This window comes from Mobula hypostoma, chromosome 10 (genome assembly GCF_963921235.1).
Source record: "Mobula hypostoma chromosome 10, sMobHyp1.1, whole genome shotgun sequence".
In the NCBI taxonomy this organism is placed as follows: Eukaryota; Metazoa; Chordata; class Chondrichthyes; order Myliobatiformes; family Myliobatidae; genus Mobula; species Mobula hypostoma.
Window position 1 is genome coordinate 89426371 of NC_086106.1, and position 13566 is coordinate 89439936.

At 40.4% G+C, this 13566-nt stretch overlaps 2 protein-coding genes across 3 annotated transcripts in view; both read left to right on the forward strand.

Moving 5' to 3' along the window:
• The window catches only part of gcna (germ cell nuclear acidic peptidase), a 41112-nt gene extending 36440 nt beyond the window's left edge, over window positions 1-4672 (forward strand). For both annotated transcript variants that reach the window (XM_063061400.1, XM_063061401.1), the window contains exon 13: window positions 2706-4672. In XM_063061400.1, coding sequence (XP_062917470.1) covers window positions 2706-2955 — 250 coding nt within the window. In that variant the 3' untranslated portion in view covers window positions 2956-4672. The remainder of the gene's footprint in view (window positions 1-2705) is intronic.
• A 1294-nt stretch (window positions 4673-5966) lies between these two features.
• The window catches only part of tex11 (testis expressed 11), a 163264-nt gene continuing 155664 nt past the window's right edge, over window positions 5967-13566 (forward strand). Inside the window, exon 1 of the mRNA XM_063059816.1 lies at window positions 5967-6096. Coding sequence (XP_062915886.1) covers window positions 5967-6096 — 130 coding nt within the window. The remainder of the gene's footprint in view (window positions 6097-13566) is intronic.

Sequence of the window (13566 nt, forward strand, 5' to 3'; positions counted from 1 at the left end):
CTGTGGTTAAGAAAGCATATGGTGTATTGGCCTTCATCAACCGTGGGATTGAGTTTAAGAGCCGTTACAGCTATATAGGACCCTGGTCAGACCCTACTTGGAGTACTGTGCTCAGTTCTGGTCACCTCACTACAGGAAGGTTGTGGAAACTATAGAAAGGATGCAGAGGAGATTTACAAGGATGTTGCCTGGATTTACCATTAAGAAAGTCTTTGACTACAAGTACCTCGGGTCAAGAATGACGAGTTCGGAGAAGGACATAAAGATACGGAAGGCGCTGGCGTGGAGGGCAATGAACGACATGAAGGAAATCTGGAAGTCGAACCTGACCAGAGGGCTTAAAAAGAGGATTTTCATAAGAGTCCATCCTCACGTATGGATGCGAGACGTGGACACTCACCAAGACTATGCGAAAGTCTCTAGATGGTTGCTATTCGCGAATGCTCCGGATGGCTCTTGACGTGAGTTGGCAACAGCACATGACAAACGTTGAGCTCTATAACGACCTACCGATGCTCACCACTAAAATCGAGGCGAGAAGACACAAATAAGGGGCACTGTCTACACCACCCCGAGCTACCTGCCAGCCTAGTCATCATATCGGAGCCCAAGCATGGGAGGATGAACCCTGGGCACCCTCACAAGACTATGGTCAACACGCTCCTAGAAGACAGCGGCACGGCTAATGTAGATGAACTGAACACACTGATGAGGGAGAAGTGGAGAGTCCGTAATCGTGCCTGACGCCGGCCCTCTAGGCCTGAGTCGACGTAGTAGTAGTAGTGCCTGGATTGGGAAGCATGCCTTATGAGAATAGGTTGAGCGAACTCGGCCTTTTCTCCTTAGAGGGACGGAGGATGAAAGGTGACCTGATAGAGGTGTATAAGATGATGACAGGCATTGATCATGTGAATAGTCAGAGGCTTTTTCCCAGGGCTGAAATGGCTGACACGTGAGGACACTGTTTTAAGGTGCTTGGAAGAAGGTAAAGAGGAGATGTCAGGGGTCAGTTTTTTACACAGAGATTGATAAGTATGTGGAATGGGGTGACGGTGGTGGATAGGTGAACAGACGTTTCTTGATGGTATGGTTCATGAGACCATCATTTTCCCCTTGCTTTACAATAATCAGCATGATCTCACCACCTCTTCACCTATAACTTATTCATCAACACTTTATAATATGGATTATCAGAGTTGAACTGCATGGAAACAAGCCATTAGCACACATCCACTTCAACTACTGGGCATGCATTAATTATATCTTGCAGTAGCTGACCCAAAGCCTTTTCTGCTGGGTGATTCAAATGCTTCTCTATGCACTACTTAAATGCTGTCAGTCACAGCTTCCACCATTCTCTCAAGCAGTGTATTTCAGGTTCTCTCCATTCTCTGGTTGAAAAAGGTCCCTATCAGATCCTCTCCAAATCTCTTGCCCGTTTACACTGAATCTGTTTTATATGCACTTGATGTAGGGAAAGTTTCCTGCAGTATACCATTTTATACTGTTAATAATGTTATATATGTACCTTAATCTTAACCTCCTCTCCTCCAGTGAAAACAGGCCTCGTCTCTCCTCATAATAAATATGCTCCTTTCTAGGCAATAGAATCTCCTTGGTAAATCTCCTTTGCAGCCTATCTGGGTCAAATTACATGTTTCCTTTTGTGTGGTGACCAGATCTGCAAGCTGTATTCCAACTGAGGTCTGATCAATATTTTATAAAGTTGGCGTAGAATCTCCCTGCTCTTGTATTCAGTTCTCTAACTAATTAAGGCTAATGATGCAAATGCTTCGCTGACCACATAATCTATTTGTGCTGCTGTCTTCAAGGATCTTTACAGTTGATCCTGTGAATAATCAGAAAGATAATTTTTAAAAAAACCCTTTTTCATTGGATAAAATTAATCTGTGTGTAAATAGTTGTATATAATTCTTGCATTTAAAACATAGAACATTACATCACAGTATAGGCCCATCGGCCCATAATTTTGTTCCAACCTTTTAACCTCCTCTATCTAACCCTTCCCCCTGACATAGCCCTCCATTTTTCTATCATCCATGTGCCTGTCTGAGTTTCTTAAATGCCCCTAATGTATCTGCCTCTACCACCAACCCTGGCAGAGAGTTTCACAGATCCACCACTCTCTAAAGAACTCATCTCCGGCATTGCTCTTATACATTCCTCCGATCACCATAAAATTATGCCTCCTTGTATTAGCCATTAGAATCTTCTTGTATAGTCAGTGTAAGGGTGTAGATCATTATTAAAGATTGATTCATATTTTTGCTGTAAATGAGGCATCGATGAGAAAGATAGTTGGAATCGTTTTTGATACTTCTATCAAGGGAGAAAATGGAGAGCATAGGTGTAAGGTTTCAGGTAGTTTTTCTAAAGAGAGTCTTATGGGAATTTATTTTAACTGTGTACTTGATGGCTGGAGCTTGTTGTTTAGAGGAGATGGTGGAGTCAGATACGATCACTAAGTTTAAAAGAAGTTCAGATGGGCACTTAAATAGGCAAGGCAGAGAAGGACACAAAACTAGTGCAGCAATTGCGATTAGTATAGGTTGACAAACAGCTCAGCATGAATGCCATAGGCCAAGGGCCTGTTTCTGTGTTGTAGAGCTCTGTCACTGTGACTTAAGTTAACGCTGCAACTGCTCTGCTACATGTACTATGTAATCATTTTTTTTTCTCCGCAGGATTGGCCGTCACTCCAAGTCACTGGACACACAACGTTTTGTTTGCGCCATATGTAACAGTCCCCTTGAGCTTTTATCAAATTCTGTTAAGTACAGCACTCCTGGAAAAAGGGAGTTAGCACCATTTGCTAAGTTTGTGAAAGAGAACTATAGTTCAACCAAAAAGGAAAATGAAGGACTTAAACATGCAGAGATTATGCGGAAATTGAGTGTAGACTTTGGGAAAAAAGCACAGATTTCTGACTTATAAGATCTCCTTCATAAAATAAGTAGCATTTCATCTTTTTGTTGAAGGTTTGTAGCCTACTTTCTAAGACAATAATTAGAAATATGGAAGCTAATTTTCTGTGTTCTAACCAAAAATGTTATATCAGGTATGTTTGCCTTCCACAAAACAAGATGTTCCTATTAGAAATATCAAGTATTTCAATTCCAATGTAATGTCAGTGACAATTGATGATACTGCTGAAATTAATTTGAAAGGTCCAATTGATTTTATTATGAAAATTCTGAAATTTTTCATTATGTAATAGCTAAGTTATGGGTAATTGATAAACTTGTGAATGATGAACAAAGGTTAGTTGAATGCTTATTTCTTGATTTAAATATTGGATGTCTCATTGCGTTGATCCTGGTATCAAGCAGTATCAAACTGATTAAATTGGTGTAAATCCATGCAGTGGTAAGAATCTATTTGGAAATAACATGGTTTTGGCTATTGCATACATTGCTGTAATTGTGTATAAATTTGTGTCTTTTGCAGTAATAAATTTTGAACATATTTCAATTATATTGGAAGGTTAACGAGAGGTTCCCCTGCAGCTATGTTAAGTTAAAGAGAATGTTTTTGATCAGCAAGCTTTTGTTTCCTGGTGCTATTCTTTATCCCAAAATGCATACCCTCACCAAAAAAAAACTTAAAAGTGTGGAATGAGATATCTTATGTCCTGCATTTGCTTTGAAACTTCCAATGAAGTACTAATGTCCTGGGACTATTTTTTAAAATTCTATTTGCTTGACCAAGTCAATTGCTGATTGTGGAAAGAACTCATAAATATCAGGAAATAATAAAAATGAATTTTATTCATAAATTACTACTCAAAAACAGTGCAATCACTGTACTAGCACAGGCAAATAACTATCATGTGTACAAAGCAATGCACTACAGGTTATTCATTTTAAACCACCTGCATTATACTGAGCCAACTTTTGTAATTTTTCCTTTAATTTTGATTGTAAAATGGCAGCTATTGATTATTGATCTTTTTATAAACCTTCAGTAAATGGCAGAAAACATATTTTTTCAGAACAAAGGACTAAAATTTTATTTTTGTACAATGTCACTTGTAACTTTTAAGAACTGTTGTGCAGATAGTAGTTTCCAGGAAATTGACTCTGATGAAAGTGTCCCCTTTCTGGCACTTTATGCAAGAGCAGCAAACCAGTTAGTCCAGTATAAATGGCAACTAAATGAAAACATTTGAAATGTTAAGGAATAGATTATTTCTATAACAGATTATAGCCTTATAAACATATTCTTTTCAAAATGATTCTTTCTGATTAAAGGTAATGTGTCTGAAATAAGCAAATGAAGGCACTAGTTCAGAAAATGTTGCAGAAATTTGATTTGCTTATCCATTATTCTTACAAAGAAAGTCATTTCCCTGTAGGAATTCATATTGGTATGTTCTCAAAAGTTTCTACAAATTGATTCATTTTAATTACATTCAATGGAGTAAATGACATTATTAAGCTTAAAATGTGACATTTGGCCAGTTGAAAGGGAAGGAGAGTTGAATATATTGAACCATGATCTGTAAGGTTTTTAACTAATGAGATTATGCCTTTGGTAAGGTTAGTAATTAAAATTCTGTTCTATCCTAATGGATTATGCTTAGTCTATGCTAATTGTGTATTAGGGTTAGCTGTGGAAACTGTAACCTGCTTGTGTTAAATAAAGTTTGATTACCAAGAATGCTGCTTTCTTCCTTTATTACTAAATCTGTCTAAAAATATTTTGTTCGTGAAATCGTAGTTGAAAATCAATAAGCTTTACTTGAGAAAGGGAGATAGAATTGCTTTGTCAGAATCTGTATGAAAACCTTGAATAGTATTTGTAGGCCATCAGTCATTGGGAATTTCTGGAAAGTACAAATATTACTTATCCTAAAAAAGAGAACACTATTGGTTGATTTCTTCCCCCCCCCCAAAGTAGGGTGGAGCGGCGATAATAACTATTTGCTTTCTAGATTAACAATATATTGATATCTTTTACAACAGAGAAACATAGATTAGGAGAAATGTGGATAGAGAAATAATAATGGAAACAGCATTAATTTTAATAAACTCCTCGTTATGAGGTGGAGTGATGGTGTGATGCGGTTGATTGGGACACATGGGCACCAGTACATTTTCGGCCAAGTGAGCAGCTTCATGGAAATAATTAAAAGGTATAAAAAAGTCAAACTACCATTTAACTGATAACAAGTTACGTATTTAAATGAAATACAGAAATGAACTCTACCAATGGCATTACAGTACTATAAAACAATATTACTACTTAATCGACGGAGTGTACGCTGCCATTTTTATTGTAAATTAATAAAATCAGCGCCTAGTGCAATTAATGATTGCTTTTCTGCATGAAGTGTAATCCAAAAATAATTTTCCTGCCACCAAATTATCAAATATCACTGTTTTTGAATTGGTTTGTTCGGCCCAAATGGATAACACGCACACACAAATGATGCTCTTAAAGACTTAGTTCTAAGCACGGTGCACAAAATGCTGGGAGTCGGGGTGTAGTTTCTAACGGCCGCACAAGTGCATACCGCTGACGCTAGAAAGAAACTGCTTGGCAAGTCTCCTGTTCCAATTAAGTGGCATAGCGTCCCAATAAACAAAGGGAATCCCGGCTGTTTTCAAAATTAGCTTTTGATCGTAAAGATTTGTTCCTAATGAGCGGCTGCCTTCTTAACTGATGGCCCAATTATCCGGAATCCACTGTATTTAAATATTTTTATTCCAGTGAATAAAGGATACATCTCAAATCATTCTGCAGGGACTCCATACTAAACGGTGACTATCCCTTGCCTCCACAGATGAATTCTAAAGGAGGCGAGTGGATATAACTGCTGCGTTCTCACAGTAGTTTGGTTTTATTGCGCCGAGCTCATTGATTGCTTTGTGCCCTAATTTACTGATATCCTGGATGATTAAACTCCATAAACACAGCCCTGCTGCTTTTACCAGTTAAAATCGATGTCACAGATCGACAAGGTTCATATCTGGAATGAACTATGTGGTTTCACTTTACATAAGACGTCGGTTTTCGTTCTGCAAAGTGCGGCGGAGTTCCGACACTGGGCCGCGAGGCGTCGCGAGCGAGCGAGTGAGGAACGGAACGGGACGGGACGCGATGGCTCCCGCGCTTAGAGGCGCGAGGCGCGAGGCCCGGCGCGGCTAAACGTGTCTTCGCTCTTTCCCACAGAGGCGCTGGTATTGAAGTGTCAAGCGATGTGGGAGAGTGCGAAGCCTTTTCCTGCCACGGTATCTCAGCGCTTCAGTCGTTGTCTTTCAACAGTTCTAATGTAATTAATGCTATCTTTTTATATTCCTGTTTAAACAATTCCCCTGGTACTACTTGTAAAGTATTAGATCTTGTCGGTTCGTAATTAAAAGTTACACGTTTGGACATTGGATAAGGTGAGATTCCAAGTTTTGCATGCAAGACTATCAATCTCTTTATTTGGAATGAATATTTTTCCTCAAATCCTCTAAATTATTTGAGGATTTCCAGTAAGTTTAAACGACATACCTTATCTGCAAACGAGACGGCCGAGAGGGATTTAATGGCATAAAAAATAAATGTCGGTCTGGGCCATTCAGCCTCTTGTGCCTTTTTAGCAATTGGTTAAGATTATGGCTGACCTTTTACCTCAACACCACTTTTACCTCACGCCTAACTCACATATCTGTAATGACCATTAATATCCAAAAATCTACGCACTGTGAAATATAGTACAGTCGACGTTTGGAGCCGAGACCCTTAAGCAGGACTGGAAGAAAAAAGATGAGTAGAAGGTTTAAAAGGTGGGGGAGAGATTTTAAATCTACTCTTTAAATCTATTCACTTTTTTTCTCTCGTCCTGCTGAAGGATGTCGACCATACTCATTTCCATAGATGCTGCCTGGTCTGCTGAGTTCCTCCAACATTTTGTGTGTGTGGCTTGGATTTCCAGCATCTGCAGATTTTCTTTGTCTGAAATGTATTTAGTAACTAACTGTCAACAGTTGGGTTGAGAATTTCAAAGATTCACCACCTCAGGGTAAAGAGACATTTTTCCACTCCTCCATTTATTCCTCTCATCCTAGACACCATTAACTCCACATCTATTCTCTCAAGCCCTGAAACAATTTTGTATGAGTTTGCACCTCATTTTTCTAAACCCTGAAGATGTAGACTCAGTCTATTAGGATAAATTGGGTATTTCAGAAATAAAACTGGTGAGCTTTTCTTATTCTCACTCTTAACACAGTTATATCCTCCCCTAGTTATGGGGAATAGTTCTGTACATTTTTCAAGGTGTAGTTTCACCAGGACTCTAAAATTACAATAAGTCTCATCTTTTGTAGTCAAATCCTCTTGAAATAAAAACCAGCATACTAATTCTTTACATAATTGTTTTTCTATTTTTATTCATAAAAGCAGAAGACCTCATTTTTCTACATTATATTTCTGCACCTAATTACTTTGCCTTATCCTGTAACAATACTACAACTTGCACTGCTATCCAACTTTCTATTATGGACCCCTACCATTAACCGAGGGGTCTGTGGATCCCATGTTGGGAATCCCTGGGCTACAGAAATATTGATGAGTGAAAAGACGAATAATGACAGATGGAATTTAATCCTGATAAATGTGAAATGATGCATATACAAGGCAATATGAGGCTTGGTTGGGGCAGATAAACAGTCCTGTTCAGTTGCAAGGCAGGCTTCAGGATCAGGTACCCTTCTGTTTCTGCTCCAACTTTTATGTCCTCTTGAACTGTTATACTTGCAATTAGGCTTAATGCATTTGGAGTTCATTATATCCTGTCCTCTAAAATGGAGAAACTAAACATGGATTGAGTGACTGCTTTAGTGAAACACTTGCATTCAATACAGAGGGGTATTCCTGAGCTTCCTATTGCCTGCCAGTTTAATCTTCTAAACTAGTTGCACTAGACTGAGGAACTAGATTGCATATTCCATCCAAGCCATATTGAATTCTTTAACTTTTGATAAGTTGCTCTCTCCCTGTATTTGAACTGGTGACCTGCAACAGGCCATCCTTATGTAATATTAGTTAAGTTCATTTCTATTTCCATTTGCATAGCTCGATTAATACGATCATCCTTCAGAAGCTGGTGGGTAAACTTTCCTTGTTGGCTCTCAACACCTCTCTCTATAACCGGATCCTCGACTTCTTGATACAAAGGCCACATTCTTTAGCTAGAATTCTCTAGCTCCATCACACTAAAAAACAGTGCTCCTCAGGGCTGCATGCTCAGCTGCTGCTGTAAATGCTGCCAACACATGACTGAACTGCTAGATTCAGTTTAAACTGAATGATCAAGTTCACCATTGTCACAAGAGCAGTTGCCTTCATTAATGAAGATAAGATGAGATGTCATGCGAGGAGGTAGAGCGGCTAGTGAAGTGGTGTGAGCACAGCGACTTGAGTCTCAACACAGACAAGACCAAAGAGATGATTATGGACTTTAGGAAGGTGCAGGATGACACTCCTCATTGAACATACACAGCTCCTCCTTGGAGAGAGCTCGGAACACCAAGTTTCTGGAAGTGCAAATAACAGACGATCTCACCTGGTTCCTCAACACCACCTCTTTGGTCAAGAAAGCCCAGCGGTGTCTCCATTTCTTAAGAAGAGTGAAGCCCCCCCCCCCCCCACCGCTCCTCGTTCTAGCCAAGTTTTATAGGAGCACTATTGAGAGCATCCTGCATCACTGTCTGGTATGGAAATTTGGAAGGCATTTGATTGCAAGTCCCTACCAAGAATTGTAAGGATTACTGAGAGGATTATCAGGCTCCCTCTTCCACCCATCAGAGATATTTATGAGGAGCGTTTCATATGCAGGGCTGTAAGCACTGTCAATGCTCCTTCCCATCTATTTAACAATCTCTTTGACCTCCTGTCATCAGGCAGAAGGTACCATAACATTAGGACAAGAACTGTTCAGATAGGAAGCAGCTTCTACCCTCCAGGCTGTAAGACACCCACCCCCCAGCTCTGATCATGCATGAAGTGCCAGTAGCATTTTGTTTACTTTTTTAATTTCTTGTAAGTGCACCTTATTATTTGTCAATTCTTTTGTGGTACTATTTGTGTTATTTGTGCAAGTTATGTGTTCTGTGTTGTTCACCTTGGTCCGGAGGAACATTGTTTCGTTGGCATTATACATGTGTACGGTTGAATGACAACAAATTGAACTTGCACTTGATCTGCTGAACATGTCCCATAGCACTGCATTGTATGCTCTAACAATAGATTCTAATAATCTGCTTTTTCATTCCCCCCATTGCATGCTCACCTCCCATTCACCTGCCCACCTCCTCCTCCTGTCTTCAGTCCATACTCCACCCTCCCAGCTCCCCTTCTTGCCTCTTTCCCCTAAGGTTGTCATTAGATCTCTCCTATCCATATACCTTCCCAAATAATTTAGTGTTGCTAATGTACCAGCCCCAAACTCTTTTTCTGGTGCTCTTTCCATATATTGATCACTTTCTGGGTGAAAAGTTGCTCTTCAGGTTCTCCACTCTCATGTTAAACCTGAGCCCGAGTTCTTGATTCCATAACTCTGGGAAAAAGATTGTGCATTCACCCTATCTATGCCCCTCATAATCTTATAGACTTCTCTGATTGTTCCTCCTTCTCTTATGATCCAAAGGAAAATAGTCCCAGCCAGTTCAATCTCTCTCAATAACACAGTCCCTTGAGTTTCAGCAACATTAGATTTAAGGTGGCGCTCGTGAAGCCCAGCAACTACTTACTGGTGGCAAACAAAACAAAGAATACAACTAAATACTTTATTAATGACACTTCTTCTTGTAAAATTTATTGTAAACAATCACCCCAAACAAAGGAAAGGTGAGGCTGAGTCAAAGTGCAAGGCCAAGTCAAGGCAAAGTCGGGGACAACAGAGCGGAACAGAGAAGAGGCAGATTCAAGGCCTGTCCACCTAAACTGAGAGCGGGGTTTGATTGATCTAAGCAGCAGGTAAAGGTTGGATACGGACTGAAATGTGGAGGTGAGTTCCAGGCCCAGAGCATATCGATGCGACAGGGCCCGAGTCCTAGTGCAAGGAACAATCTGATGCTTGAATGCTTTAAAAGCCAGGCATTTGAAAAGGTAGGGTGTCGGGACAAGAGGCAAGGGTCAGGCCAGTTCTGTTTGCTGCTCTGTGACGTTTACTCAGCTCTGCGTTGAACAGAGGCTGTGGCCTGCTCCGGCTGCTCTGGGCTCCATGCCTATGGACTTACTTTTGTTCTGAATACTATTTGCTTATTTTTTTTTATTGTGTGCACGATTTTTTTTCCCTCTGCATGTTGGGTGCTTGACGGTCTTTTTTAAATGGGTTTCTTTGTTTTCTGTAAGGAGACAAATCTCAAGGTTGTATAATGTATACATACGTTGATAATGAATGTGCTTTGAACTTTGAAATCTACTCTGTGTCTTTACAGCTTAATGGCATCTTTCCTAGAGCTGGATGGCGAAAACTGAACACAATACTCCAGGTGTAGCCTCAGCAACATCCTGTGAGTCATAGGGTATCCCAATTTATGGGGCGATTCGAGACTACAAATGTTGTAATGTGGAACAGGATCTCGGTCTGAAATGTTACCTCCATGGATGCTTTACTCACTGACTTCCTCCAGCAATTTTTTTTGCAGCCTACAATTTTTGATTGATTTCACTGCAAGATTAAAAAGAGCTGACTGAATGATGTACCTACCAAAATTTGAAATGAGGAAGAATGTGCTATTGTTCAATTTTAAAGATCTTGTATGTTTATTGAATTGACTAATATTATTTTGCAGCTATGTAATGGTGCATTACTTAACAATGGATATTTTCATTTTAGAACAAAATGGATATAAACTTGATCTTCACAGAGATAAAAGGTAAACTATTTAATGTTCATAATGTTGCAGACATCCTTTTATTTTCTTCTATCTGAATAATGCGTGAATAGCACCCGAATGTAATGATTTTGTGTTGGAACAGACAATAGTTCCTTCAAGTGCTCTAAATTAATCAATAGGTTTGCTGTTTTATTTAAATTCTAGAAATGGTTTGTGGCTGAGTTTCTAAAATAAACACTATTTTAGTATTTGTTTTACAGAGGGCATGCGTTTGGCTGACATGGTTCAGGTCGCTTAGTCACTAGCAATGTATTACAGTTTTTCTTGATGTGCTGTTGTCATTCATGGTTATCATTGCCTTTGATACCTCAAGATTTGACTGTTATAAAGACCCTCTGGCCATCTTCCCATCTTATACCTCATGTACAGTAGAGAATATCCAATTAAAAGGCTGCCCCAGTTAGCTGAAGTTTCATGGAAACAGTTGAAAGGCATAAAAAGACAAACTACCATTTAACTGAATAACAAATTATGCATTTAGATGAAATTCACAACAAATTAGAACAGCACAAATGCTAATACAATATTATAGAACTGTAATAGTTCTTAATAGTTATTGATGGAAGAATTTCTAGCTGCTTTGATTGAATGTAAGTGATCAAAATCAGTGGAGATACTTCGTGCAGATAATGGACTGCCTTCATTGCCTTCCTGCATGAAGTCAAAATAAAATGAAAATGGTCAAAAGTCCAAACACGAGGAAATCTGCAGATGCTGGAAATTCAAGCAACACACACAAAATGCTGGTGGAACGTAGCAGGCCAGGCAGCATCGATTGGAAGATGTACATCCCCTTCTCGCAATTCCTCCGTCTCTGCTGCATCTGCTCTCAGGATGAGGCTTTTCATTCCAGGACGAAGGAGATGTCTTCCTTTTTTAAAGAAAGGGGCTTCCCTTCCTCCACTATCAACTCTGCTCTTAAACGAATCTCCCCCATTTCACGTACATCTGCTCTCACTCCATCCTACCGCTACCCCACTAGGAATAAGGTTCCCCTTGTCCTCGCCTACCACCCCACCAGCCTCTGGGTCCAACATATAATTCTCCGTAACTTCCGCCACCTCCAACGGGATCCCACCACCAAGCACATCTTTCCCTCCCCCCCTCTCTCTGCTTTCCACAGGGATTGCTCCCTACACAACTCCCTTGTCCACTTGTTCCACCCCCGCATCCCTTCCCACCGATCTCCCTCCCGGCACTTACCCTTGTAAGCAGAACATGTGCTACACATGTCCTTACACTTCCTCCCTCAACACCATTCAGGGCCCCAGACAGTCCTTCCAGGTGAGGCGACACTTCACCTGTGAGTCAGTTAGGGTCATATACTGCGTCCGGTGCTCCTGGTGCGACCTTCTATATATTGGCGAGACCCAATGCAGGCTGGGAGACCATTTCGCTGAACACCTATGCTCTGTCCGCCAGAGAAAGCAGGATCTCCCAATGGCCACACATTTTAATTCCACATCCCATTCCCATTCTGATATGTCTATCCACGGCCTCCTCTACTGTCAAGATGAAGCCACACTCAGGTTGGAGGAACAACACCTTATGTTCCGTCTGGGTAGCCTCCAACCTGATGGCATGAACATTGACTTCTCTAACTTCCGTTAATGTCCCTCCTCCCCTTCTTACCCCATTCTTTCTTTCTTTCTTTCTTTCTTTCTTTCTTTATTTATTTATTCATTCATTCCCCCTTTTTTGTTTTCTCTCTTTTTCTCCCTCTGTCCCTCTCACTATAACGCCTGCTCTCCATCTTCCTCTGGGCTCCCCTCCCTCCTTCTTTCTCCCTAGGCTTCCCATCCCATGATCCTCTCCCTTCTCCAGCCTTGTACCCCTTTTGCCAATCAACTTTCCAGCTCTTCACTCCATCCCTCCCCCTCCTGTCTTCTCCTATCATTTCGATCTCCCCCTCCCCCTCCCACTTTCAAATCTCTTACTACTTCTTCTTTTAGTTAGTCCTGATGAAGGGTCTTGGCCCGAAACGTCGACTGTACCTCTTCCAATAGATGCTGCCTGGCCTGCTGCATTCCATGATCAAAAGTCACTGCTTTTTGAATTGGCACCCACTGGTCCAAATGGATAACATTACACAAGCACATGCAACTGATGATACTTAAGAGCTGTTCACTCTGTAATGTCGAACAGCTGTTTTTGGCATCTACAAGCCTGAATGAGTGAGCAAAACAGTTCTGAATTGACTTGCTGCTTATTTATCTTCAACTGTCAGTGACAAAAATTACTGCTTTTTGAACACAGACACATACAACTGATGCTGTTTAAAAACTGTTCACTCTAAGCGCAGCATAGAGTCCAATGGCCACGTAAATGTACGCAGCTGATGCTAGTTAGAAACTGGATCTAGTGCTTTCCAGGCATATATGACAAATAAACTCTTCTTAGGCTTCAATCTGGGTATAGTTATAGATTATAACTGATCTTTTGATGACAAACTCTGCCATCTTCTTCAGGGATGATGCCTGATTTTAAATACCACTGGACTAGACATGCCCAGGCTTCATCCCTGAAGAAGATGGTAGAGTTTGTCATTGAAACATCAGTTATAATTAATACCTGTACCTGACTTGAAGCCTGCGAAGAGTTTATTAGTTTGAAACTGTTTGGCAACGGTCTTTTGAACCAATTAATTGGT